The sequence below is a fragment of the Myotis daubentonii genome, chromosome 18, assembly GCF_963259705.1.
Source record: "Myotis daubentonii chromosome 18, mMyoDau2.1, whole genome shotgun sequence".
Classification (NCBI taxonomy): Eukaryota; Metazoa; Chordata; class Mammalia; order Chiroptera; family Vespertilionidae; genus Myotis; species Myotis daubentonii.
This window is the reverse complement of record NC_081857.1, coordinates 3,300,986-3,328,743: the sequence shown is the minus strand read 5'-3', so window position 1 is coordinate 3,328,743 and position 27,758 is coordinate 3,300,986. Positions and strand designations below refer to the sequence as shown.

At 56.1% G+C, this 27,758-nt stretch overlaps 1 protein-coding gene and 1 long non-coding RNA gene across 3 annotated transcripts in view; one reads left to right on the top strand and one right to left on the bottom strand.

Moving 5' to 3' along the window:
• The window catches only part of LOC132220664 (uncharacterized), a 747,794-nt gene that overhangs the window by 281,150 nt on the left and 438,886 nt on the right, over positions 1–27,758 (bottom strand). The window lies entirely within an intron of this gene.
• FAM78B (family with sequence similarity 78 member B) overlaps positions 1–27,758 on the top strand; it is a 48,145-nt gene that overhangs the window by 18,416 nt on the left and 1,971 nt on the right. Inside the window, exon 2 of one of the 2 annotated variants that reach the window (XR_009449779.1) lies at positions 18,383–19,317. Coding sequence is in view for 1 of the 2 variants with exons in the window: in XM_059673486.1 (XP_059529469.1) it covers positions 18,383–18,905 (523 nt within the window). In the remaining variant the exon portion in view is untranslated. Of the gene's footprint in view, positions 1–18,382; positions 19,341–27,758 lie in introns of those variants that run through there. The other variant, XM_059673486.1, reaches the window with a different exon arrangement.

Genomic DNA, 27,758 nt, shown 5'->3' with positions numbered 1-27,758 from the left:
CAGCCGCCCCGGCCCAGGGAACTCATGCACTTTATTCAGTTGTCCCCGTTCTCCCTCACTGAGCCAGTCGGTCCGGTGCCCCTCTCTCCGTGAGCCACAGGAGCCCCCGGCTGCCCCTCAGGTACTAGAAGTGCCAGGCCCCTCGGGCGCCCTTCCTTGCCTCCGGCTTCCTCAGCCCCACCAGCCAGCCTCTCTGGCGGAGGCTGGGTCTAGGGACAGGGACTCAAATGCTCAAGAAGAAGGGCATCAGTCAGCCAAGCCCCGCCCCTCCTCAGCCCGCGGCCCCTCTGCTCTGGGGAGTTCAGGGACCGAGGCCTGGTGTGGACTTCCCAGCACGGTGTTCCCGTCAGCGGATTGCGCTCTCCTGGGGCCCCTTCCTGGCCTCAGCACAGCGCTGTGAGCAAGGAGACCGACCTTGACACTGGCTGGTGTCAGCCAAGCCACCGTCCCTCAGGAGGGCTCAATTACCCACTGCGGGGAGGGGGTGTACAGAAGGGGGGGTTGTTCCTGTCCAGACGCCCTTCCCAGCGTGGCGGGCGGGCTGCTTCCCTCCTGCAGCAGTCTGCCCTGCCCCGGGCTCCAGGCATCGCCTCCCACTGTTTCGTTGGGTTTGGAGGGAAAGCACCCTGGCCCAGCAGGGGGTGGTTGTCCTACCTGGACCCACATCCGTGTCACCGCGACATCTGCCGGGTTTCATATAGCACCGCTGGTCGGGTCTGTCTGGGGCTTCTGAGCTGCGAGGCGTCGGCTGTGCAGAGGGACACAGGCTGAGAGGAAGAGCACGGGACTCAGGGAACCTGGGGTTTGGGCCCATTTCTGGCATCAAATGGCCACCTGCCTTGTTTGGGCCTCAGTTTCTTCATCTGAGTCATGGGTTAATAGTGGCTTTTTCATTCATTCGGGGCTTCTCAGCAGCAACACGATTGACATTTTGGCCCAGATAGTTCTTTGCTGGAAGAGGTGGCGGGGCTGGCCTGGGCATTACGGCACATTTAGCAGCGTGCCAGGCTCTGCCCAGGAGTGTCCCAGACATCACCCAGTGTCTCCTGGGGCAGAATTGTGCCCCCCCCCTTTCCCCCTCCCACACCCCCCCCCCCCCATTGAGAACCACCGCATAACTCGCAGGGTTGTTAAATGACAGTGTGTGTGTTCAAATATCGGACGTCATGGTCGCCCTCACCATCCTAGCCTTTGGTCTTTTCTGATCTGGCTGATTATGTGGAAGCAGAAAAGAAGCAGTGCATTCCATACCTGGCCCAGCAGGTGGCCTGCTGTCTGTGCTTCGCTTCCTGCAAGTCAAGTAAGTTCCCTCTCCTGGCGCACTTCGCCTGCTGTGCGAAGTGAGAGCCAGAAAGGCGCCTAGCAGAGCCTGTTTTCATGGTGATAAGTTCTGGTAGGGGGGACATTTAAGCACAGAAACTACTGGACTACTGGAATGCAGAGTGTACATGCCCGGACCAGAAAGAGGTGCTCAGGTAGCATCGAGCATGCGCTTCCCGGCAGAGGTGATGGTTGGGATGGGCCCCGAGGGTTGACGAAGATCTCGGTAGCAGACACTGATCAGTAGGATTAGAGGAAGAGGTAGCAGGAGGCAACTGAATATCAGGTTTGTGAGTTGTCTTTACCGTCGACGGCAGTGGGAGCCGTGGAAGGCTGCTGAGCAGGGGGTGCCATGGTCAGGGCTGTGTTTAAAGGGCTGTTTGGCAGTAGTTTCTGGAATGAATTGGCGTAAGGCAGGGGTGGGCAACCCCTGGCACGCGTGCCAAACATGGCACGCCAGTAACTTTTGCTGACACGTGAAACCCTCTCTTATAATCTTCCATTTACAATTGTGAATCTTTGTTCTCAGTGATGAATTTTGTTAAGTCTCGTAATAGGAGTAGCTTGACGGATGAAAGTAGTAGCTTGGGCATATCTCTGAAGGTCACGAAATATAAACCTGATGTAAAATCTCTGTCATCAGTGATGCAGCAGCAAAAGTCCCACTGATAATATCAAACGGAGCCATAAAGTTTTTTGTTGGACTATCAGTGTACATGTATACATTAAAAAATAAATGAATTTTTCATCATCATATACTATGTTTTTGTCGCTTGAATGGATTTTATTATTTCTTCAAGGTTCTTCACATACATACACCTTAAGAGATATCAAATAAGCATAACATGTTCTCAAAAAATTAGGGTTAGCACGCAGAAGAATTTTGAGTCAGAGATTTTGCTGGTTTTGGTATGCACTCACAAAAAGGTTGCCCACCGCCCTAACTGGTTTGGCTCAGTGGATAGAGCATCGGCCTGTGTACTGAAAGGTCCCAGGTTCGACTACGGTCAAGGGCATGTACCTTGGTTGCGGGCACATCCCCAGTAGGAGGTGTGGAGGAGGCAGCTGATCAGTGTTTCTTTCTCATCGATGTTTCTAGCTTTCTATCCCTCTCCCTTCCTCTCTGTAAAAAAAAATCAATAAAATATATTTTTATTTTTTATTTTTTTTAATATATTTTATTGATTTTTTACAGAGAGAAAGGGAGAGAGATAGAGAGTTAGAAACATCGATGAGAGAGAAACATCGATCAGCTGCCTCCTGCACATCTCCCACTGGGGATGTGCCTGCAACCCAGGTACATGCCCTTGACCGGAATCGAACCTGGGACCTCTCAGTCCGCAGGCCGACGCTCTATCCACTGAGCCAAACCGGTTTCGACAATAAAATATATTTTTAAAAAAATAAAATTTAAAAAAAAAAGAAAAAGAAGGTTGCCCACCCCTGGTGTAAGGAGAGGCCACATACAAGATGACAGGGACCTGAAATGCCGGGACGGGTGTGTGGGTGCGTGAGATAGTGCAGGAGAAAGTGCAGAGGGAGGAGCAACAGGACTTGTGGGGGGCCGAGGCAGGAGGACGAAAGTCGTCCATCTGTATCCCCAAGAACGAGGTTTCCATTAGGACGGGAAGAGACAAGCCGAAGCCAGGAGCCGGGACTGTGGGCACGGGAGAGGGGCCAGGGAAAGCTCACACTTGGGGCTTTTCCAGACGCTCCCACATCCGTGCCTGCAGCGGTCCCACACGCTTCCTGTGGGAAAAGGCGCTCGAAGGTTTGCTCAGTGCATTGTTTGTTCAGCGGAGCTGGCTTCTCAAGCCCATTTACCCTTTTCCAGTGATGAGTTAGTTATGTGGCCCTCAGAGACAGCGTGCGCTGGAAAACAGAAGGGCCACGTGGCCCCAGGCCTTCATCCGTGCAACGCGCCTCCTCCAGTTTGGAATTGGCGAGGTTGACAGCAGGAGGAGAATCGCAGAGCTTATGCCGAATGCTGGCTTTCCTGATGGTGTAACAGTACACGGGGCGCTCTAGGTCCGTAGACCCAGGAGCCATCCAGGCAGGGACCCTGAGCCCCACTGCTGCAGCTGGGCTCCCCTGCCCACACTCATATCCCGGGGGCTGTGGGGGGGGGGGCGGGGCGGAGCCTGGACTTGCCTGGCTGAGCAGGTGTCCCATGTTCCTGCTCCCACGAAAGCCAGTGCCCCACCAGCCTTCACAGCGCGTCCTTCCCGCAGGTGGCTGGCTTTGGTGTATTTTCCTCCCATGAAACTGCTCCCCGCCCCCCATTACTTCATTCCAGCTCTGTCTGCAGTTCTGATGTTGAGATCTTTAAATGCATCTAAGAGAGGCTCATCAGCGATGGCTCCCAAGATACCCATCATCCCCCACCGCACAGACTTGGTCATTACTGTTTACCGGCTAAGCAACCAGAGGACGCTCGCTGCATCTGTGGGTCTGCCACAGGAAGGTGGTCCTGCCTCGGCCACTGCCCCTCAGCCCCTCAGCCCCTCAGCCCTGAGCCGGTTTCCTTCCAGGGCAGTGGGTGGACAGTCCCAGGGACCAGGCCTCCTGGCTCACATGCTGGTGGTAGGATTCAGCTGAGACGCTCCCCTCTGACCTCCCACTGTTACCGACAGAGATTCACGTGTGTAGCTTTTCACAACTGAGCAAGCGTTTTCCTTACATCAGCCCCGTGAGCTGTCGCCATGGACAGGAGCACAAGTGCTGACCCCCTGCTTATCCGCACTGGGTGCAGAGAGGTGTGGCCGCGTCCAAGGCCGCACAGCTCCTGGGTGCCCGTGCAGGACCAGCCCCGCTGTCTGACGGTCGTCCAGGCTCCAGCCCCTGGTGACTCTGTCACGGCCCTTTCCTTCCTCTGCTCCAGTCCTCGCTCCTGGAGAGAAGGAGAAGGGAGGGAGGAGCACAGTGAGAGAAGGAGGCGCGGATAAAGTAATGAGGACAGATGAGTGACGGATAAATAACTGAAAGGGAGGACCGGAGAGAGTTGAAATGCGGAGAAGAGAAGCTTGGCTCCTGTTAGCAGGTATAATTAGGGTGACAAAATGAGGCACACCTGTGTCTCAGTGTCCACATGTCCTTCAGTTTCTGTGTCCAAGGCTTTTATTTTCTACTAGTGCCCCAGTGCACAGATTCGTGCACATTGAAGGGACATTAATTAGAAGGTGGCCGGCAGGGTGGGACTGGGCGAGATGGGCCAGACATGCCCTGGAGCCAACCTCCCACTGTCCCTCCCCAGCCAGCTGCATCTGGGGCGGCGCCATGGCTCGAACGCCGTCTCCGGCAGGTGGGGTCCCTCAGCTTGGCTTTTGGGGATCAGGCTGAAACCAGCTCTCCGACATCCCCCAAGGGATCCCAGATTGCGAAAGGATGGTTCTCAAGTGATGCACCCCAGAACCAGGCTCCCTCCTCTCTGGTTCCGGGGTGTGTCACCCAAGAACCACCACTGCCAAGTCACCACAACTCAGCAGCTCCTGTGTTTAGCATCTGCCCCCTGGTGGTCAGTGCACATCATAGCTACCAGCCGGTGGGATGGTTGGATGGTTGCTTAGCCTTTTATATATATAGATGCATTTCTAGTCCTTGATTGCTAAAGCTTCCGCTAGCAAAGCCAGTTCCACAGGTGGTTTTTATCAAATGGCAGGATGCCGGCGTGTTGGCTCCACACAGTAACCTCTAGTCTGCGACAACCACAGGTGTGTGCTGCCAGCTGGCTGCCTCTCTCTCCTGCTGCTCTGCTCAAAAGGTGGGGGTTGAGCACCTACTCACAGGGATGTTGTGGAGATGAAATGAGGGTGTGGCTGCTGGCTGCCTCAGTTTCCCCCATGCGGTAGTCTCTGGACTGGTAGGAGCTGAGCAGAAGGCATAGTTTGAAGGAGGTAAAAACTCACTTTTCTACCTTTGACACCTCCCTCTGTGTCCTGAGGAGACCACAGCAATGACATAGACCCCAGGACCTTCTGGCTTCAACATCCAGTCTTTTCCAAAAGGTGGCAGTTGCTATAGTCTTCGTTTTTAATTAGAAAACTTTTTCTTCTACCTCTCATCTCTCTAACTTAAGCCAATTTAGCAGTGCATTTAAGTGGGTTTTCTAAGAATACAGTCTTTAGAGGCTAATGCCTGGGCCTCATATCCCAGCTCTGGCATTTACTAGTGATATGACTTTGGGTCAATTATATAACCTCTCTGGGACTCAGTTTCCACATCTGTAAAATGGGGATTACTGTAGTATGTACTTCCTGGGATGGCTTTGAAGGTGAAATGAGGTGACCTTAGAGGGGTTGGTCTGGGGCCTGGCATGTGGGGAGCACTCAGGGAATCGGGGGTGGTCAAGTCCCTGGTACCCAGCTGTCCAGGTTTGAGAGCCTGGACAGCACCTGCCTCCTGGGGTAACAGAGCACCCGGTGTCTCCTGGCCACTCCTTGGACTGTGGGGCATCTACATGTGAGGCTGGATGGGGAGCAAGCGTGTATTCTGTGCTTCACCAGTGAAACCCCAAAGCACACATTCCCTCCAGGCCTTTGCTCCATGCCTGTCTCATCGGAGCTGGTCCAGAAGCGTTGGAGGGCGGCTCTCAGGGAAGGTGGCTCCCAGGCTCCAGAGCAAGCAGGTCAAACTCGCGGCCTGCAGGCCACATGCCTCGTTTATTTGGTCCAGAGGGTTCTCTCCTGGGCTTTGTCAGACTGTTGGCCTAAGAGCCTGATTTTAGGAGTTTAGTGCTTGTTTATCATTTGGAGAAAGAGGTGAAGATCAGAGGAGAAGGGATGGGCTGGGCTCATAGAGCCCTGCTTTGGCCTTGCACCGACATTCATTACTCTCGGCCTCTCTGATGTGTGTCTGGGGTTGTGAGAACGAATGGAACAGAAAAGTGATAAGTGAATCAAAGTGATTCCCCGTAAATCCAGGCGGAAGGTGGAACGGACCAGGCTGAAGGGAAGGGCAGGCCGTGGCGAGCTGCCCCAGGAACTGACACAGAAGCAGCAGCACCTACGAGACCCGGCTGCTTCCGGAGACGAGACTGCAGGACAGCCGGGCAGCCGCGCTGAGTCATGGATCCTGGCATTGATCGGGCCTCTGAGAACCCGGATTGTGCAACCTGCTGAACGCAATTTATATTCTCCTGGGCGAAATCACAGTGACCTGGAGGACATTTAGCCGGAGGGCAACAGAGATGGGAACGCGGGGAATGAATAGCCTTCAGAAGACACCCCTGGCGTTTAGACTTTAAATATTGCAGGAAATGAGACAACGCTGCGCCTGACTGAGGCCTGTTCTGCACCAGGAACTGCGCTGTAAACGTTGACGTCGCCTTCACCGCGCCCCTCGCAAGTCTCGTGTAGAGGCATCCGGGGTCAGGAACTTCTCCCCCACTTCAGTTGGCCAAAGAGGAGCGATACTCCCAGTTACTTGTAACCAAAGCGAGAGACGTGTTACATTTCCGGGCAGACCGTGGGTGTAGCAGGGGTGTCCGCCAGGATGTCCTTGCTGGTGGTAGCTGCCCGCCCCTGACAGGCAGCCTTGGGCATGTCTGAGACGCTAGCTTTCGCTCTACGTTGGGGACACTCTTCCTATCAAGCGTCTTGACCTGACCAGACAGCCAGGCCCTGAAAGTGGAGGCTCGTTAGTTGGGGTGCAGAGTACAAACGCGAGACCCGGGGTGTCCCACCCTTCCTATTCCTGCCCATGGGTTTGGAGAGCGTCCCGATTTCTAGCCAAGCCCCTAAATCCAGGGTCTCCCGGTTACAGAAAACAGCAGAGGCACAGCCAGGCACAGCCCTGGGGCAGAGCCGCACACCTGGACCTCACCGTGGCTTGATCCGGGGGACTTGTGACAGAGAAGGGTCAGGCCGGAGCCAGCATTTCTGGGGTCAGGGCACCCTATCTGCCCGTCCCGAACCCCACGGTCCCATTCCAGCTTCTGCCTCAGTCCTCACAGGCCCAATGTGCTCTGCCACCGCAGCTCTGCCACACGAGGGACCCCAGCCTAGGGTTTAGGTGGGGCCACCTGCTCCAACCCCCCAAACTGGGGACCCCACAGCTTTCTCTGTGAGGCTTGGTTCCCAGCCTCATGGCGTCCGAAGTGACTGATTCCGGCCGAGTCCCCAGCCAGTGTGCATGGCGATGGGTTCACCGCATCGGTGACGGAAAGCAGGCAGGGAGGTCCCTGGGAGCCGGGCCCTAGGCCCGGTGCGGGGAGAAGCCGGTGACCGCTCACCACATGTGTCAGCTCAGCCACGGGGAGAAAGATACTGCCTAGTGCCCGAAGGCAGAGTGAGAGAGACCACGTCCCTGACTGCCGGACTCAGGACACCCGCTGTGCGGAACGGGCTGCGCAGCCAGGACTTCGTGCCCGGGGTCAGGGCCAGTGACCAGCCCCTCTGAGGACAGCTCGTCAGCTTCTCCTGGTCTCCCTGGCAACCAGGCTGGCTTCCTGAGGCCCAGTCGGGGTGCGGAGGGGTGCAGACAGGCCTATCACAGTGGGTGTTCCGGAGGAAGGCCGCCTGGGTGAGGAGAGGCGGGTGAGATGTCAGGGCCAGCCTCCAACGACGTCAGGACATGGGGCGTTCTTGTCCTTCGTCCCATCTTGGGCAAGGAAACTGAGGCACAACGTGGCTAGGGTGCCCCAGGTCACGTGTCTGGCTCATGGAGGGACCAGGGAGGGCCACGATGGGGCGAGTTTCCTTCAAGTCGTCTCCGTGGGGGGAGAGGTAGGCAGGGATTTCCGAGGGCCGCCAGACTGGCACCGCCCGCCCCAGCAGTGGCTCCGGGGTAATGGCAGCTCAGAGGCCCCCCGGGGAGCCGGAGACCCCAACTTGGGTTTCCCACGCGTCATAGTCCCGGGGATGAAACCTCGCTGGCAGTTTGGATTTCTCAGAGACAGACAATATGTTCGTACCAGATGTCATTTTAAGCGGGAAACCTATGGTTATGTTGTTTAGACGCTCGCCCACATTTGCGCTAACCCACAATCCAGGGGCCGCTCCAGAGGGACCGTGGGCCGGAGACGCCTGTGGAGACGCGGCTCAGGTCCCAGGGCCTTTCCTCCCAGCGGGATCGCAGCGAGGTCTGCAGCCGCTGCCTTTGCTGTCCGTCACCTCTGTGCCTCTGTCACTGGGCCTCGGGACTCTGCACCTGACCCTGCTCTGCCTGCCGGCGGAGCATCACCCCCAAAATGGTTCCTGGTCTGCTCACCTCCAGCCCCAGGGGCGAGGAGAGGGATGCTGCCTCGTGCCCGCTGTCCCCGCTGCTCCCAGAGCTCCCTCCGCTGGGGCCACTGGGATCCACACAGGCCATCCTGTCCCGCACCGAGGACACTCCTGCATGCCTGCCTCTAAGTCAAGCACAGATGGGACATCTGAGTCCACAGCTCACGTCAGCCTGGTGCAGAGTGGCCCGGGGCAGTGCAGGTCCGACTGGGAGTGCCCCTGCAGCCCTCTGCCGGTGGTACGGCCACGGGCTGTGAAGACAGGTTCCAGTAGGGACCACAGGACACCTTCCTCCGGGCATGTGGTGGCCTTCTGCTTCTGTCCCATCGCCCCGCGCCCCAGACCCACTTGACTTACTAGCCCCACCTCTGTCCCTGCTTTTTATTTGCCCCACTTTCCTCTTGGCTATGGGCACGGGCGCTGTGGGCACCGGTGATGTCCTAGGCACAGTCTCCCTTCAATGGCTTCTGCTTGGGTCGCATTCAGTGCTTCCCACCTCCCACTTCCCAGACCACTGGCTCCATGCAGCATGGACGCAACACATGCAGGTGCACACACACGCGCACACGCATGCAGACATACACACACGCACGCATGCAGACATACACACACACACACACGCACACGCACTCCTTCACACTCCCCATGTGCCCTGTCCCCCGCGCCCCTGTGCACAGCACTGGCCCCGGGACTAGGCTGTTCCCCCAGAAGCAGCTCTATGAGGCACCTCAGCCCATTAGGACGCCGGCCCTGCCTCCAGTGCCCAGTCCACATCTGCCCGTTTTGTTGTTTCTTTAAAAAAACAAAAAATAAGGAGCACTTTGCACGTGGCCTGCCCGCCTGCCTTCAGTTCGGGCCCAGAGAAGCCTCCGCTGCTCAGGCTCTTCCGTCCTGCAAGGAATCGCCTGGACGCGGCCTCCTCTGCGAGCTTGTCCTCCGCAAAGGGGCACAGGTTCGGCCTCTAAGCGCCTTTCCCCGCGGGTGACAGCCTGTGGAGAAGGGAGCCACCGCTTTACCGGGGGTCTGTGAGCTCTGGGTCACACAGGGCTGGCAGGTTAGGGCACTGATGTTTCCGTCTCAGGGGAAAGGTACTAACAGGCGACAATGCCCCGTCAGCCCCTGTTCTGGTGGGAAGAGTAGTGGGCGGGGAGCGACTTGGAATACCTGCCTGGAAACCAGAATCTACGGTCCTGGGCATTCTCCCAGTGCCCGTGACCGCCATGCACCCGGGGCGGGGGGCGGGGAGGGGCTGCCTTGGCGTGCCTTCCTGCCGCCTGTCTGCCAGCGCCTGCTCTGGGCCATTTCTCACAAGCTGACTTGTCCCCCATTAAGAAGCTGGATATACATTTTAAAGAAACTTACAAAACAGGAAAAACTAATGGTGCCTATTTACATGTTACATGAAGACTTCCTGTTCCGCGGCTCCTTCAGGGAGTAGCTGCCCCGCCCACGCATGTAATCGATGTAATTGTTTCTTCGCATCCTTCACTCCCAGAGTCACGGTGGGTCTGAAAGCGCGGCGCCCGGGCTCCCGTACGCCCCGTTTCCTTCTAGCCTGGCCAGTGGCGAGTCAGGTCTCTGTGGTCCAGCGTGCGTCTGTAAAATGGGCGTTGTTGGAGAGTTCAAGTTTCTCACGCCTTCATTCATCAAAAATGTGTTTCTGGATGGCATTCCTGAGGCCTCTTTCCCTGTCACTATATCACCCACCCTGATTAGACGGCCCCACATTTCAGGGACGGTGTTTGGAGCACTTGGACTTAAAGTAAGAGCTGGGTTCATGCCCAGAATTCACTGGGGGTCCTGAGGGTCAGGACGGGATTTCTGGGGCAGCGGGGGCAGAGGCGGGGGGGGGCAAGGCTGGGAAGAGCGCAGAGCAGGGGAGAACCTAGGTCTGCCTCGGAGGCAAGAACAGCTCGAGGAAGCCGTTGCCCAGCAGGCAGAGTGAGGCGAGAACCAGGACTGAGTCCCAGGTGAGAGGTCCCGGGAGAGAGGAGGACCCAGGACTCACTCGGCTCGGCAACGGGAGGCGGAGGGAGGGAGAGCACCGACCACCTGGAGGGGTCCCTTTAAACCGCACCCCGACAGCCAGCCTGGCTCCCTGCGAGGTGGGGGGAGCAGGCTGGGCTCCGCCACCGGCGGGACACTCCCCGGTTTATTCTCCACCTCCATGGGTGCCCCGTTGGCAGGGATAATCACACTGATGGTAACTCATTAGCTAACTATTTCTGGCTCATGTTTACCGAGTCAGTCACAGGCAGTTTGGATAGATCATTTCCCCAGAGAGCCAAGTTCTGGAAAATTCTTGAGAAAAATAGACTCTGGATACAGAAAAATGCTAGCTCAGCCGGGTTAACCACTGAGTTTCCTCACTCCTCCGCCATCCTGCTCACAGGGCCGGGAGCATGTGGTGGGAAACAAACAGGATGTGGAGGGAGGGAGGTTCCTGCCGGACCAGGTTCCATCACGCCCTAACTTCGGGCCTTGAGAAGCTCACTCATGCCTGGCTGAGCATCGGCCGCCTTGTCTAAAAGAAAGAGCCCGGCATCTTCTCCATCGATGACAGTGAGGACGAAGAGGGCATTTAGAAGAGGGCACTTGGTGAAATGTGAAGGCTGAGCCGGAATTTGGCCGAGGCTTTTTTCCCCCGTCCATTGTCACTGCTTGGTGAGTATCTCCATGGCAACGGGAGGAGCCGGGACCCACAAAGGATTACACCTGAGACCCCACCTCCCTGCACCAACCCAGCCACACAGCCAGGGGGAGTCGCCGAGGCCACCACCCCCCCTTCTGCCTCCTCACCCCTGGATCTTGGCCCGACTTCACGTCCAGGTGCTGCGAGACGCTTCCTCTTCCTTTGTGCCCACACACCACACCTGGCGCCGTCAGCCATGCCGCTTCCTCCTCGCTCCTCACTCTTCGCCCAGGATTCTGCTCAGGAGCCGTGGCCTGTGATCAGATCCCGCAAAACCCTCCGCTCGCTTATTCCCTCCCCAGACCTCGGCTCCTTCCGCTTAAGCTGGGGACAGCGCTAGTTCCCTCCTCACCGGTGCTTGTGAGGGTCACTGAGTGAATACGCGTGAGGATGCCAGGCAACGTCACTGTGGTCACCACCCTCCTCCCTCGAGCTGGCCCGGCGCTTCGCCTGCTGGCCCACGATGACGTGTATCTGTCCCCAAATCCACGTCAGGTTGAAGTGATCCGCCCCTCAGTCTGTGCTCCCGAATCATGTCACCATTTCCCACGGGCAAGGACCTTAGCTTATGAGCCTGGTGTCCCCTGCACCCGGGACAGTGCCAGGCACATGGCTCGACAAACCACGGAACTGATTGTGAATGAGCCATGTCCCCGAGGTGGCTTTTCTTCACTGTTGATTCTGCTGGGACTGCATAGCCTTCGGTGGGCAAGTCGCAGCCATGAAAGGACAAGCTTAACTGTGGCCTTGGGTGGTCTCAGCCCATTGTCCTCAGGGAAATGGCCTCCTCCTTGGGCTCATAGCACCTCCTGCCCCGAGACTTGGCCTTTTTCAGCCCCGCCTTCCTGTGGAGTACGGGGTCAGGGTCCCGGCTGGTGTGGGTCTGCCTGTCCAGGGTGGGCAGGTTCATGTGTGGGTGGGTGGGCAGGTGGGTGGGGTCCTGCCTTAGAAAGTGGCGTCTTCCCGTGGGCGTGAGCTCGGGGCCCTGGACAGTGGCGCCGGCAGAGAGGGCTTTCTGGTTCCCAGTTTTCATGTGGATGTCATTCAACCCACACAGAGCACTGGGTCAGAAAGGGGACACTGGGAGGAAGGTGGGAGGGCGGGGGGGGGGGGTGCTACTTCTGCAGGAGGCTGTCATGGCCAGCTTCCGGCTGGTTTTCCGCCAGCCTCTCCGGTTGAACCTGGTGGGGACAGAGTGCTGAGAGCACAGGGGAGTGTGGTGTGGGGTGAAGCTGGGGCAATCAGAGGCCAGAGGAGGACGCGCCAGAAGCAAGTTAGGGGTTTGGGTTTTATTCTGCTGATGGTGGGAAGTGAGCTGGGAGGGCCACCAACCCCGCAAAACCCAACCCAGATTAATCCGGGCCTGCCTCCTCTACCCCCGCCCCGGGGGCTGGGCACCGTGGGAAAGCCCCACAGCCGTGCAGGTCAGCGGCAGGAATGGCCAGGCGCGCTTCACCGAGGGTCCCGGCCTGGAGAGCGCTTGGCCACTGCTGAAGCCTGGAAATGGCAATGGGCCTATCACCCGATGTTGCACACGCTTCTCGGGAGCCTGCACAGCACTCCACGGGGCCTCCACCTCACGGCCGGGCACAGCGTGCCGCTGCCTGGCGCCACCACGTGGACCTGGGGCCTCCGCCCAGTGCCCTCTGCCCCGCCCAGGGGGCTCAGCGCCCGGGTGGGCGTGCGGGGGCGCTGCTGATGCTCCTCTGAATCCACATCAGTGCCCACGCAGCTTCGACAGCCTGGCAGCGGGAGAGTCCTAAGCACCTGATTCAACCCAACATCTAAAGAGCAGGAGGTTCCAGAGGCCGCTGCTGCAGGCCAGCTCCCCTGCAGCTGGCGCTCAGGCCGACGCCAGAGTCCCCTGAGCAGAGGCGGCCCATCCAGGGGCCAGAGCCAGTCCCCAAGCATTTGATGGAGTCGACTGACAGCGGCCGCGGAATCCACTCAAAGCGCCCCCGCCCGGCTGCTCGCTGGGGCTGGCTCCTGACACAGGGCTCTCGCGGAGACGGGAGAACAGCCCAGGGACGCCACCATCACAAACAAAACACGCGGGAGCAAGTGCCTCCGCCGCCCCAGCGCCCGGAGCTTCCTCAGGCCGAGGGCCACTCCTCACCTCGCCTGCCTCAGTCATGACCCCGTCACGCAGCTGTGTCCCCTCCGCCTCAGTGCCTCGGACCCAGGACTTCAGGAATTACGTTTTAAAGGAATTAATCAAGTGTCCGGAGTGCGGATGATGAAACTCTACAATGGAAAACACCACACGCCCTGGGGGAGGCACCCAGTTTAGGGGAAGGTTGTGGGTTTCTCCTGGGCTGATTCCCACCCTCCCACTTACCCGCCGGGGGTACCACCAAGCGACTTCACCCCTCTCAGCCTAGCGGCTGTGCCTGTCATCACTGCACAGGCCCTTCACCAGGACAGTGTGAGCCACGGGGTGACCCCTAAGTGCCGAGTGCTTACCTGGGCGACTGCAAGGGGCATCCCCCAACCAGTGTCCTGGAGGCTCCCCCGTCTGCTGCCTGGTTTGGCTGCACCAGGCGACCTCCTCTGTGCGCCTCTCTGTGTGCGCCTCCACCCCTGCAGGCGGCACCCCGCTGTGTGCTGAGCTGGACGGCCCCCAGGACGTACACACACCGAGCTGCCCAGCTCAGCTGCTGCTCCTCCGTGCAGGGGCCTGTGGCCTGTGAGCACACACTGGGAGGTTAGCGAAAACGGTGAACTCTGAGTGCACATGCGTCTGTGCACTGGGCCACGCCAGTCCCGCCTCAGCCTCCCGGTGCCCGCATCTGCCCCTCTGCCTGGCGTCTTGGACCTGACCCTTCCCCACCCTTTGCCCTCCCTCCCAGGCGTTTTTTGGTGGAAACCGCGAGCTCCTGGAAGAGGAGGCAGAAGCGCTGGCAGCTGGGAGCAGGGCCTGGCGCGTCCACGTTCACATCGTCGTCGCCGTGGGAACGTTGGATCCAGCCCCCGAAAAGCAGCTGTGTCTTGGTCAACAGCTGAGCGGCAAGGATCTTTCGTGGCTTGTGGGGCCCGGCTGGGCAGCGTGGACGAGGCCCTGCAAGACCATTCGGTGGCCTGGAGAGGAGGCGTGCCTGGGGCCAGGGCAGCCACGTGGATGGAGAAGACAAAGGCTGGAGTCCGACCCCTCGGAGGCCCTCTGACCCGGCACCTCAGGGAGGCCGTGGACTTGAGGGGTGCCCAGCACAGGCCCCTGTGATTGGCACAGCGGCCACAGGCCTGTGTGAGGACGTGTTGGGGCTCCCGGCCCGCAGCTCTGTGCAGGGAGCCGCTTTGTTCCAGGAAGCTCAGACATCACCCACTCGAGACCTCGGGGCTGTCCGTGGGAGCCAGCCAGCGGGGCCTCTGACAGCCCACCGGGACAGAGTGCGAGAGGGCCTGAGCTCTGAACCCTGAAGGCGGAGCCCATAACGAGAAGGTGTCGCCAGGGGACCAGTCCAAGCAGGAGGACCCGACGAGGGAGGCCCAGCCTGGGCCCTCCACACACGGAGGCTCTTTAAAACCCTGAAAAGGGCCTTCCTGCTGTGGGGAAATGTCTCGCACGCAGTCAGGAAAGGATGTGGTCGGAAGGGAGGGGGCGGAGGGGCGGTGGGAGGTGGTAGTCACAGGCTTCCGAGTCTGACATACACAGTGCAGCGGGAGGAAAACCTAATTTTAAACTTACTCTGTAATTTCGGCGTAAAACATCTGAGAATCAGGACCCGGGCCAGTGCCGGGGCTGGGATTGGCATCCGCGTGGGTGGACAGGCCACCCAGAGGCTGTGGCTTCGTGACTCGTCAGGTGACACGCCCCTGCCGCCCCCACCTCCCAGCACAGCCCTCTCCCCGCACCTGCCCTTGACGGGGTCTCCATCCGCTCCCCTCTCTTACCTTCCACCCGGGCTTATTTCCAGCTCCTTCCTGGAGGGGCTTGGGGAACAGAACAGTGTGGGGCACTGGGTGTGCCATGTCGAGTGGCGCTGGGTGTGCCATGTCGAGTGGCACTGGCTGGCACATGGGCACACTGCTCTCCTCAGCCTGGTCCTCAGTGTGGTGTTCCCGTAACCTAACTTTCCACATCCCCAAGTGGGGACTCCGTCACTGTGAGCTTGGGGCCACTTGGATGGGAATACTGAGGCCTCCGGTCCCCAGAGTGTGTCTGGAAGGAGGGACTCTCATCCTCTTAGCCCCAGGTCCTCTCAGTGTGGAGGGGCACAGCCAGAAGTCACCCAAGTGGGTGTCCCAGCCCCTCTACGTGAGGGACTAGGCGGGGACTCCTGTCACCTGGGCCAGGGGAGCACCATCACGAATCTCCAAGCCTCCCTGGGAGGTCTGTGGGCACCCTCCGTGTGTGATCCCCCACTCCCATCCCACACCAGCCCAGCCCTGCCTTCTAGAACGCTGGCCCCATCTCCTCAGTGACCACAGGGCTTCGGGGAGCCAAGTGGGCTCTTCAGAGAGTGGCTGTGCCCGGTGGGCACTGGAGACCTGGCCGGTCTGGTGGCACCTGGACCTTCACCCAGGGCCCACTTATTTGAATGAAATGCTTCACACGAGCTTGTTTGAGATTTGACTCTTTCTTTTATAAAAGAGGCACAGGAAGCGTGAAGGTTGCAGTAATCGATGTTTTCATTATTAGCTCCATTGGCGAGTCCATTAGCTGTGAGTGCTGGGTCAATGGCTGATTGTCTAAAACGCAAACACTGTGCTTATCACAGCGGAGAAGAGGTTGTGGTTCTCGAGAAGGAGGGACGAGATAATAACTCACACTGGCCCGGCGTGTTAGCGCTTCCGAGCACCTGCACACCCCGCTTCGCTGGCCCCTGTCATCGCTCGGAGACGTAGGAGGCCCCAGCTGCTTCTCAGCCCGTTTCACTCAGAGGAGCCTTTGCTTGTGTGAACAGCGTACGCTGGTCCCTCCCTCCGACAGGTGCTGCCGGTGCTGCACGGAGAAGGCCCAGGGCTCCTCCCCCTCCCCCTTAAGCACACGTAACCTTCAGCGTTAGGCATGGAGCTGTTCTAATAGTAGACCTAAGTGAACAGTAGATGCTAGTGTGCTGTTGTTTTTTAAGGTGAGTGAACATAGAAAGTGTAAACCTTGTGGTAAAGTGCTTTGTTGTATACAAGTTCTACCAAGCTACAGGCATGGAGGCATGAAAATGATTCCAGTCAAATATTTACTTATTCCTTTGGTGGAGATTTATTAAGATCTATTATTATCAGCAATGTGCTAGACACCAGTGACTCAAAAATAAGTCACAGTCCCAAGCCTGAAGGCAATCATAACCTAAAGGGAAAGATAGGCACAAAAACAGATCATTCTAATCGGGGCCTGTGAAGGTCTGAATACATCCCTAGGAGCATGGAAGAGAGGGCTTCCTGGCGGAGGTGACACATTCAGTGATTCTCAGAGGAAGAGTAGTTAGGTACAATGAGACTAGGAGGGAGGAAATGGTGTGGGCAGAGGGCGGGGCATGAGCAAAGGGGAAGAGGTGAGAAACAGAATAGTGTGTGGGGATGAGGAGGCCAGACCTTGAGAGCCACTTATGTCCTATTGATGAACTTGAATTTTATGCCGTGGGTAAAGCCAGTGGTGCCCAGGTAGAGGAGCCTTTGGAGGGTTTTAGGTATAGAAAGGGCACAATCATATCTGCGTCTCTGAGAGACCAGTTAGAGACCGTTACCATAGACCAGGCCAGAGATGCTGAGGGCAGTGAGAGTTGGATGCAGAAAAGGAGATAAATTCAAACATCATTTATGGAGCAAGATTCACAGGATGTGGTGATGCAGTAGGTGTGGCAGTCCAGGAGAGGGTATAGGAGAAGCCGAAGATGGCCTCACCTCTGACCTGGAAGACAGTTAGCACTGGGCCACCCCTGCAGCAGAAATGGGGAAAGGGCCCACTTTACCGTGAACAAGGCGAGTTTGGAATTTGAAGTGCCTCCATCCTCTTATATGTAAATGGAAATAAAAATTCATTTATCTTGCAGTATATTTTGGGCATTGACTAAGAAAACATAAAGCACTTAGCACAGTGGTTGGAATAGAGCAAGTGCTCAAAAAGTGCCAGCTATGATGATGATGGTGATGATGGTAATGATGTTGGTGATGATGATGGTGATGCTCGCAATGGTGCTGCTGCTGATGATGACAGTAATGATGGTGATCATGATGATGATGGTGGTGATGGTGATTATAATAATGGTGTTGATAATGGTGATGATGGTGATAATGGTGGTGGTGACAGTGTTGATGGTGGTGGTGGTGGTGGTGGTGGTACTGATGATGGTAATGATGGTAATGATGGTGTTGGTAATGAGTCCATGGCAAGGGAGAGAGACATGGGCTAAGAGTTGGGCACATGTCCTCTTTCTTCCTTCTGCACAAGGTTGGGGACAGCCAGGAAGAGTAGCAAAATGCCCAAATGGCAAATTTGCTAAATGAAGCAATTAGACTTCCAGACTGGACTTGAAGCCAATGAGAGAATCGCTGTGAGAGACTTTGTCCGCCAGCCTTCACAAGCGTTCACTTCGAGGTGGTTCCAGAGGTGACGCTTATCTCCTTGTGTCACCAGGTTCTATGTCTATATTTTCTAAGTTAGGTTGACTAGTGACTGGGGTTTAAACAACCTTCTTTGTTGAGTAGAAATTCTACTACTGGGATTTCCTAAGAATTGATGTAATCTTTCACTTTGCCTCCTTTTGCCCTCTTACAACCTAATAGTTCCTTCCAAGTAGATCAAACCTTAACCAGCACCTCTTCCCAACAAGCAAACCTCACACACACTCATAATTCCCAAGAAAGTGGGTTTTGCAATGAATGCCTCACACACTTGGTTATAATTCCACCATCCCAAATAGTCGATGCCTCCTTGTGGGTCTCACAAATGCCTATTTGAGTTTTCTGCTCCCAGTTGGACCAGCTATGGTTTTATTTAACTTGTTTTGGTATTGCTTTTTAATTTTTGTTTGTTTTCATTTGTTCCCATTTAATCATGAAACAGCACAGCATGGAACTTTTTGATCTGAATTCCCCTCTGAACTTCCCATTTTGCCAAAGATGGCTGTGTTAGGAAGTGGTGGGCACCTCTCCAGCTTTTGGAAAATTCATTCAGCCTCTTCCTTTCTGTGCATCTCTTCTGCTTTGCCAGGTCGAGCTGGGAGCTGCCTGACTTGAGGGAAGGGAGAGTAAAAGCCATCAGTGACTCAGATGGGGTGAGCTACCCTTGGTACGGGAACACCACCGAAACTGTGACCCTGGTCGGCCCCACCAACAAGATGTCCAGGTTCTCCGTCAGCATGAACGACAACTTCTACCCCAGTGTGACATGGGCAGTGCCCGTGAGCGACAGCAACGTGCCACTGCTCACCAGGATCAAGAGGGACCAAAGCTTCACCACCTGGCTGGTGGCCATGAACACAACCACCAAGGAGAAGATCATTCTGCAGACCATTAAGTGGAGGATGAGGGTGGACATTGAGGTGGACCCTCTTCAGCTCTTGGGGCAACGGGCCCGGCTGGTGGGCAGGACTCAGCAGGAGCAGCCCCGGATCCTGAGCCGGATGGAACCCATCCCCCCCAATGCACTAGTGAAACCCAACGCCAATGATGCCCAGGTCCTCATGTGGCGGCCCAAGCGGGGGCCACCTCTGGTTGTGATCCCTCCTAAATAGAAGCCGACTGGCCTGGAAGTATGTGGAGCACCCGTGGCGGAGACACGCAGTGGGGTTGCCAGGGATGGCAGGAGCCAAACTGAATTTCTGAGCCAAAGCAGACCTCCCGGTTTGCCCGCCTTTGCAGCCACCTGTGAAGAGCAGAGCTGCTCCTTGGGTGGTAGAACCATAACCCTTAGGGAAAATCTCTCCCTCTTAGGAATAAAGAAATCACTGCTTCAACAGACTTGCTGTGAACACCATGCAAGGAGCCATATCTTATTTGGAGCTGACCAGGATGATTCTTTTATCCAAACTATTGACCATTTTCCTGTGAGATGCAGGGAATGGAAACGACACTAAACAGTGCCTGTGGCAAATGCTGCTTCCCAACCAGTTAGAAGTGGAAGTGACACATCCACACCAGGCGTTTGTAAGACAGACAGTCCGCTGTCGGATGGGAGGGGGCTGGGGGAGGGGGGCGAGTGGAGGGGAGTGGGGAGGAGAATGGGCGGTGGGGAGAGGAAGGAATAAGTTATTATTACAAATGAATCCTTGTGCATTTATTAGTTGGTTATCTGATCATCCATAGACTCACTGGAATGAAAGGAACACTTAGAAACTGCAGGTATATTGACATTTGCTCTAGTCTGAGAGGGAGTCCTGGGAGCTGTCCAAGGTGCTGATGTGAACTAACCAATGGTGACTCTCAATGGTTCCATCTACCTACCTCCTTCCCAAAAGTGATTATTCGGAGCACCCTTAATCACAGCGTTTGGATAGGTCGTTTCTGTGCTCTGCAGTCACTATGATATCCGGGGCCTTCCCCATGTTCTCAGTGAAACCTGAATTGTGATTTTTGTTTACAGCTGCTTGTTCTGTTCCCGTTACTAGTCCTAACTTTACAAAATGATAATGTGTAAAAGCCAAGAATCCATGGAGGGCTTCAAGAACATTTCAGCAAATAAGAATAGCATTTTCACTTTTTTGTTTGTTTGTTGTTTTAGTTTCTGAATGATTTGGACCTTGTGTGCCAGGGTCTGGAAGTTCCTGACGTGTGCATGGAGCACAAAGCAAGCACTGTGCTTATATATTCGATTCTTTCCACTCGATTTCACAGAAGCTCAACTTTAACTGCTGGGCCTTTGTGAGATGTACTTCCTAAGCCTTAACTTCGAGCTCTTTAATGAAAATCTGAGCTACTCACATGAAGCAATAAATATGAGAAACCGTATTTCCTTTGGTCAGGCCAATATCAAACTTTTTAAAGCGTTTCTAATTTTTATAATAAGGATTTTTCCAGCTCTTCTAGTTTATATCACCCCCCGCCCAAAAAAAGAGCTTTTCCCTTTATTCCCAATCATGAACTATGATATATAAATATGGTGCCTTTTTCAAGCCCCTTCCCCATGTAGGATGATTCTAAAAGTCCCACAATGCCGCTGTGGGCTTGATGGATGGACATGTGGGCCTGGTGAGAGAGTTGAGGTTCAAAGCAATTATGACAGCCCTGTGGTTGGCTCCAGGGATGTGTCTTCGGCCAGAGTTTGAGGATGGAGCAGGAAAGCCAAGAGGGCCTTTTTATGACTTTTATTAAAAGTGCAATTTAGCTGAACTTCTTTCAGGTTCTGGTCCCAGGGATGGTGCTCACTTGCAGGAGAGGGTTAACAGATCCATTTTGAATGACACTGTGTGAACCCCACACCTCGGTCCCGAGCTGCCCCCTAGATTCGTTACTGATGGCACGCTGAGCCATTTATAACACACACAGACGACCCACCGGCGACTCGCAGAAAACCGGAGACGGTTCCCTCAGAAGTGGTTCTGCTGTTCCATTTGGATCCTCTGCCCCTTTCCATGCCTCCTGGGTCTGCTCTGTTCGTTTAGGGGAGGAAGCCCAAAGAGCTTCGTGGCTGGAATGTGAAGCTGCTGGGAGTCCACATGGAGAGCCGGGAACAGCAGTGTGTCCCTCTGGTTGGATTAGATGCCACCCTTATGGGATTCTGGAGAGTGGACACTGGTCCTGGAACCTAATCCATGTCATCTTACTTTAAGAAAACCTGATCTTTAAAAATTGTAAAAAAAAAAAAAAACAAAAACAAAACACACACACACACACACACAAAAAAAAAAAAAAAACACAAAAAAAAAAGAGAGAGAAGAAGAAGAAAGGATTATGGATATTACGCAATCTTATAGGAGATTTCTGTTTTCACATACCCATTGCCCACTCAAATACGATGTGACTTACACAGTTATATTCAGATATAACTTTTCCAGGGGTGCACTGTCTTTATAAAGCGAGGCACCACACACTTAGCAAGACTGGTTCCTGCTGAAAATGCACACTTTTCAGAATTTCTAAAGAATTGACTCCAGGCCAGTTTTCTCGAAAATTATGTGATGACAAAATAGGAGAAATAGATAGGAAAGTACTTATAAAAGATAAAGCCCTGGACAATAACCAGATATACACTGTGATCATTGTCAGTGATACTGTGAACTCTGCAGTGGGGCCTCTCAATTCTGAAATCTCCTGACGACGTGCTAGGGCCCTGCAGCCAATTATTTTAAAGTGATCGCCGTTTTACAGGAAAGCACCCTTTTCTGTCTGTGAGGCTCGATCATGCCCTTCAGCACAGTCAGGATATTGCGAAGTGAAGGGCTCTCCAGAGGGAGTCGCCTCCAGGGCCCCTCCCTGCTCCCATCAGGCGTGTCCCCAAGAGCCCCCAGGTCTGGCGGCAGAGGCCATCAGGTTAAAGGGACTCATTCAGTGCCTTGATTAGTTGGCTGGTCTTAGGATTACATTTGGATTCTACACACACACACACACACACACACACAGTCTGGAAAACAGCATTTCATTAAGACATAGGTTCTTCACTGTAGTCACCTTTGAGAGCTTTTATTCCACGATCCCGAGGGAATTGAGGTCCAGTTAAATTAGCTCATCTCAGGGCCACACCCCTACTTACCAGCAGAGCCCAGAGGAGGGCCTGGGCCTCCCACACCTCGGATCACAGCACAGTCACACTTCCCTGAGCCCCACCGTCCACTCTGGGCTCCACCCTGAACCATCACCCTCTTAGCACTAGAGACGATTGGATCCACCCTTTAAAGAACGGGGGAGGTCCTTGTTACAATTATGTTAGAAAATGAACGTTCCAGGTTCCCTTTGATCGGTTTGATCTGTGGCCTCTGTTTTGAAATTGAGCTCTTAACTCGGGCCCTTTGCAGCGCACATTTTACCTACCGGGTCATGGCTTTGGTCCACAGCATGGGGGAGGTTGGAGGCTCATCCCCTCTCCAGTCCCATCCGAGGTCGCTTCATGACGCCCTCTGTCCAGGTGCTAGGCATGTTATCTCAGAGGTCAAGTCATGTTCTGAGCAGCAAAATAAAAGAACTGTGATTTATATTTTACAAAAGGCTTCCATATGCATTTTCTCACCCCTAGACCATCTTGGAGGAGTGTAATATCATTATTATCATCCCCACTTTACAAACACTGCATTGAGATACACAGACGTTAAATGACTTATTCATTGACACAAACAGAAAATGTCAGGAGCAGGTTCAAGCTGGGCCGTCTGCTCCAAATCCCCTGCTCGCCCAGGCCCTGAGCTGCCCCCCTGGTGCCCCCTGCCAGGAGGGCACAAAAGAGAGGGAAGCGAAGGAGAAAGCCAGTCATTTGCTCCTACGCAGCCATGCAGCCTCGCCCGATCTACTAAGTGAATGTATTAAAAATAAGCAAACACTGATTTCTATGCCGAGAACCGTGTAACCCAGGGAGACTGGCCGGAGATGCCCACTGGGCGCAGCGTGGGGGCGCTGCCTGGCAGCTCTCAGCAGCACTGGCGATTAGCGAGGAGCAGTCTGTTCTCGGGGTCTCAGGATCCCTGAGGCACCATAAGCGCAGGAGGAGGGAGCAAGCAGCGCAGCTGAGGCCCCAGCTGAGCGAGGCCCTGCCCTGCCACCCCTCATCCCGGCAGGAGCAGCCCGCGGGGCGGGGGCAGCGGGAACAATGGCCTCGCCAGCTCTGCTTGGCACATCGAACAGCCACGGACACAATTAAACACCGCCAGAGCCAGCTCCCAACTGAGTTGCAAAGAAAGATGTAAACACGCACGCACGCGCACGCAGACCCACTACACTCACCCTCTTCCAGCTGAAAAGAAAATTAATCAAAAGCCCCATGAGCGCCGAGCTCTATAATTAAGCCTAAACGATCCTTAGATGAAAGGCGCTGAGCGAGCGAGCTCCGCGCGCAGATATTTTTACCCCTGTCGTTGCCATTCATTTCTTTGGGATCTCGAGGAGCTGGTTCCTGTTTCCCTGCCCAGGCAGCTGCCCTGGGGGCCCTGCAGGAGCGCCGCCGCTCAGCGGCCAGAGGACAGGCAAGGTCACTGGCCATTCTCACACGCTGGACAGGAACGCATCTGCGGGGACGGCGCTCGCCCCGCCCAGTGATGGACCCGTCACTCCCGTCGGGCCTCCTAACAGTTCCCTTGCTGTGGACAGTAGCTCACCGTTTACAACGGGTTTTGCTTCTCAAGTAGAGAAGCAAACGTCCCTGTTCAAGATGGAAATCTTGTGTGGCCTCCTCTCTCTGTCCCCATTGCTACTGGCAGAGACGCCCCTTGGCTCGTGTGGCACACTGTGCGTAGCACGGGCACAAACATTTCTCACGCTCTTCTCACCCGCCTAGATGCCAGGCCCTAGAAGACCCCTCTGCTGCCCTGTTTTACAGGCGAGGGATCTGCAGAGCCAGGTGCAGTGACCTGGCCGAGGTCACACCAATATTAGTGGTGCTCCGAGGACTCGAGCTTCCGCCTCCTGTCTCCACGCCGTTACCCACTCTCACGGGGCCTCCTCCCCTAGTTCGATGCAAGGGCCCTTCTGTGCTTGTCCTCAGGCAGGGCTGACCGGCCGGGACAAGGACAGGTGGCCTTTGTGGGGTCTGCCCTAATGGGCCCCTGGTGTGGCTGGACAAGACGGATGCAGCTCTCTGCGGTCCCAGGCTCTGTGCCGCCAGCTTTCTCCCCTGACCCACATCGGAAGGGAGGCCCATGGAGGTGCCCTGCGGTCAGAGGCCAGAGTCTTGGGGTTACCTGGACCAGCTGGTGAACTAGACCGTGAATGAGTCACTTTATTCTTCGGGGCCTCGGCTCCTCTGTTAACGTAGCCGCTAATGCAGCCCAGCCCGCGCCACAGTCAGGAAGACACAGTGCGATGATGTCTAGAGACAACCCCAATGTCTAAGCTGCCTGCTGTGTGGCGTGGCCGCCCCGTGGGCTCCCGGGTGCAGGGCGAGTGGCAGGCCCTCCAGCCCCATCTCCTGGAAGCCCGGAGCCACCTCAGGGAACCCCTCTCTCCCCGCCAGTGACCCTGGCCTCGTGGGGGAGGGGTCTCCTCAGGCGCCTGGCTGGGGAGGCCTGGACCCTGGCAGTCAGGAAGGAAGGGACCGCTGCTTGGCCCTATAGCAATCTGCTCAGGGCTGCATTGGCCGCTGCAACTCTGGGAGGTCTTTTGAAAAGGAAAGGAGGCCAGACGCGAGACCTGGCCCAGACCTGAAGTCCCAGCCCCACTCGCCTAGTTTAAGGCGACTAAAGAAGCAGCCAGGGACAGCTTGCCTGCCATGGGCTCGGGCAAGAGAAACAGAGGGGAAAGTAAGATAGATAAATGATAGATGGATGGATAGGTAGGTAGATAGATGGATAGATAGATGATAGATACATAGATGATAGATGGATGGATAGATAGATATAGATTAGATAGATAGATAATAGATACTAGAAGATGATAGATGGATAGATGATACATACATGCATACATACTAGTACATACACCTATCTACCTACCTACCTTTCTGTGGCTCTCCCCTGGCATGCCTGTCCCTACAGGGTCCCTGATGCCACAGGCCTTGGCTGGGACACCTCAGTCCGGAGGGAGCATTGCCGAATTGGCTGTGCAGTGCACACACCTGCGCTGCCCGCCCCCCGCCCCAGGCTGGAGCCACATTGGTGTGGCCCCTCTCTCTGCCTCCTGCCTGCTGTGGCTCCACTGGACTCGCCACACAGCCACAGCCTTGCCTCCAGGCTGCTTCCCAAGCCCCTCCCAGTTCCCACAGCCCAACCAGTCCTCTCCCTGAGCTGGGCCTCCCCCTCACCCCCCCCCCGCCCCCCGCGGCTCTCTGAGGGGAGAGGTATTTTGTCCAACTGGGGAGTGGTCGCGAAGAGACCCTCCCAGCTCTTCTCGCCAGAACCAACTTGACCAAGGCCTCAGGCAGCAGGCCCCACGCAGGAGCCTCGCCTCTGCCCCGGCGCCCACTCTCCTCGCCAACCCAAAAGCGTGGCGTGACCCTCAAAACAGCTGTGTGCTGGGTCAGGACGCCTAGAGCGGGAAGCAGACCTCGGGATGGGAGCACTTGGCCCTGGGGCATCGGTGGGTTCAGACAGCGCAGGCAAAGCACTGCTGACCGTGGGCTGGTCTCAGCTGGCCGACCCCATCCCCGGAGGAGATGGGAAGCAGGGCGATGCGTGCTCCAAGCCGGGCCCAGGGTGCACAGCTTAAGGGAGCACCCACTCAGTTTGTGCAGACACCCACCCTGCACTTGCTGAGTGAGCCCCTAGTGTCCACCCTGGACCCCAGACTCGTCTCACCTGTCCCTGCCTACTTCCTGCCAACTTCTACCCCGTTTTCTTCTCAAGGAGAACGGATGAGATCCCTCCGCAGCCCATCCTCTCAAACAGTGTTCACACAGTGTCTGCCATGTGTCAGGCTAGGCAGAGTCCCTGCCCGCAGGCCACAATGCCCGCAGGCCATGATGCTCGCAGGCCACACGATGTTCACAGGCCACAATGCCCACAGGCCACGATGTTCACAGGCCACACGATGTTCACAGGCCACAATGCCCACAGACCACAGTGCCCACAGGCCACACGATGTTTACAGGCCACGATGCCCACAAGCCACGATGCTCACAGGCCACGATGCTCACAGGCCACGATGCCCACAGGCCACGGTGCCCACAGGCCACGATGCTCACAGGCCACAATGCCCACAGGCCACGGTGCCCATAGGCCACGATGCTCACAGGCCATGATGCCCACAGGCCACGATTTCCACAGACCACGATGCCCACAGGCCATGATGCCCACAGGCCACAATGCCCACAGACCATGATGTCCACAGGCCACTATGCCCACAGGCCACGATGCTCACAGGCCACAATGCCCACAGGCCACAATGCCCACAGACCATGATGCCCACAGGCCACAATGCCCACAGGCCACGATGTACACAGGCCACGATGCCCACAGGCCACAATGCCCACAGACCATGATGCTCACAGGCCACGATGCTCGCAGGCCACGATGCCCACAGGCCATGATGCCCACAGGCCATGATGCCCACAGGCCATGATGCCCACAGGAAGCTTTGCAAGTGCACAGCACAGGAACCTGCCCCCAGGCACGTGCTCCCCGAGCCCTCTCTGTCCAGAGTATCAGCATCTGCCAGTGAGGAGACTCAGGGAGGGATGGGGCGGTGACAGGAAGCACTGTCAAGGGCTGAGCTCCTCTGAGGAAAGGCACTGGGAAAACCTGTAGCCACATCCACACACAGGCACTGGGGTCACCTCCCATCAGCTCTCGTCCCATCACCCCAGCCTCCAATCCAGTTAGAGTCCCACACAGACGCTCCTTGGAAAAACAACAGGAAAGGTGACCATGCACCTCCGGTTGAGAACTGTCCCATCAAACGGGGCTTTGAAAGCAAGCGGCCAATTAGTTCCCAGCGCACTCCCTCCCATGCCAGCAATGAGGAAGCCATTACTTCTAATTAATTAGGGCGGAAAGAAGGGCCTGCATATGCATTTATAATGAGGGGCTGAGGCTCTACCCCACCCCTAGTGCGCAGTGTACATGCTCACACTCACACACACGCACATATGCTCACATGCACACACACGAACGTTCACACGCAATGCACACCTGCACATACGCACAAGAACACACGTGCACTGTGCACACGCACACACACACACACACACAGGTGCATGCACCAGGGAGTAAAGACCTCGGCAACTGAATGACCTGAAGCATTTCTTCTGGCCCTGCCATCAAACACCTGCTCCTGGAAACCGCTCACGAAATCAAAGGCAAAGGCCTTCGCTGGCGCCTTCCTCAGAAAGAAAGCAGCCTTTGTTGTGAGAGAACAAGCAGCTGTAAACGCCTCTGATTCGAAAACATCTGCAGCCAAACACGACCTGTTCACGCAGGTGCCCTCCCCGCTCCCACCTGTCGGTGGGAAGGAGGCCCGTTTCGGTGCCCTCACCACCCCTTCAGGGTTACGGCTTTGCCTCGCCTGGGGGGAAACTGCAACTAAAGGAGTTTCTGTGCAAAGATTAGGCTAAGCCAAGGCACCCTACTGAGTCGTAAAGCTATTACATAATCAAACAGGGGTGACATGGCACCGAAGGTAACGGTCAGGCGAACCCTGATGAGGCTGCAATTCTGCACACGGGCATCTCTCCCGGCCCATGAGCAGCAGGCAGACTCTGAGGTCGTCGCAGGCCTCGGCACACCTGTGCCACTTCGCACCTGTCACCCAGCATTCTGCCATTCCGGGCCAGGCAAGATCCCACCGGCTGGCAGGCCAGGCGCTGAGGGAGGAGGGGGAACTGGCATTCGCCGACACGGAGCGTGGCAGCCATTCCTCTGCAGTTTCCGGATAGGCTACTAGGCTCCTAAGTCCCTATTGGCATGGTAATGGGTGGTCTGCAAACTGCCAACAACTGCAACAAGTTTAGTGGCCGCCTACCTAAGAACCCGGGCATGCTCTGCCTAGAGCTGAAACCATCATGAAATCTGAAA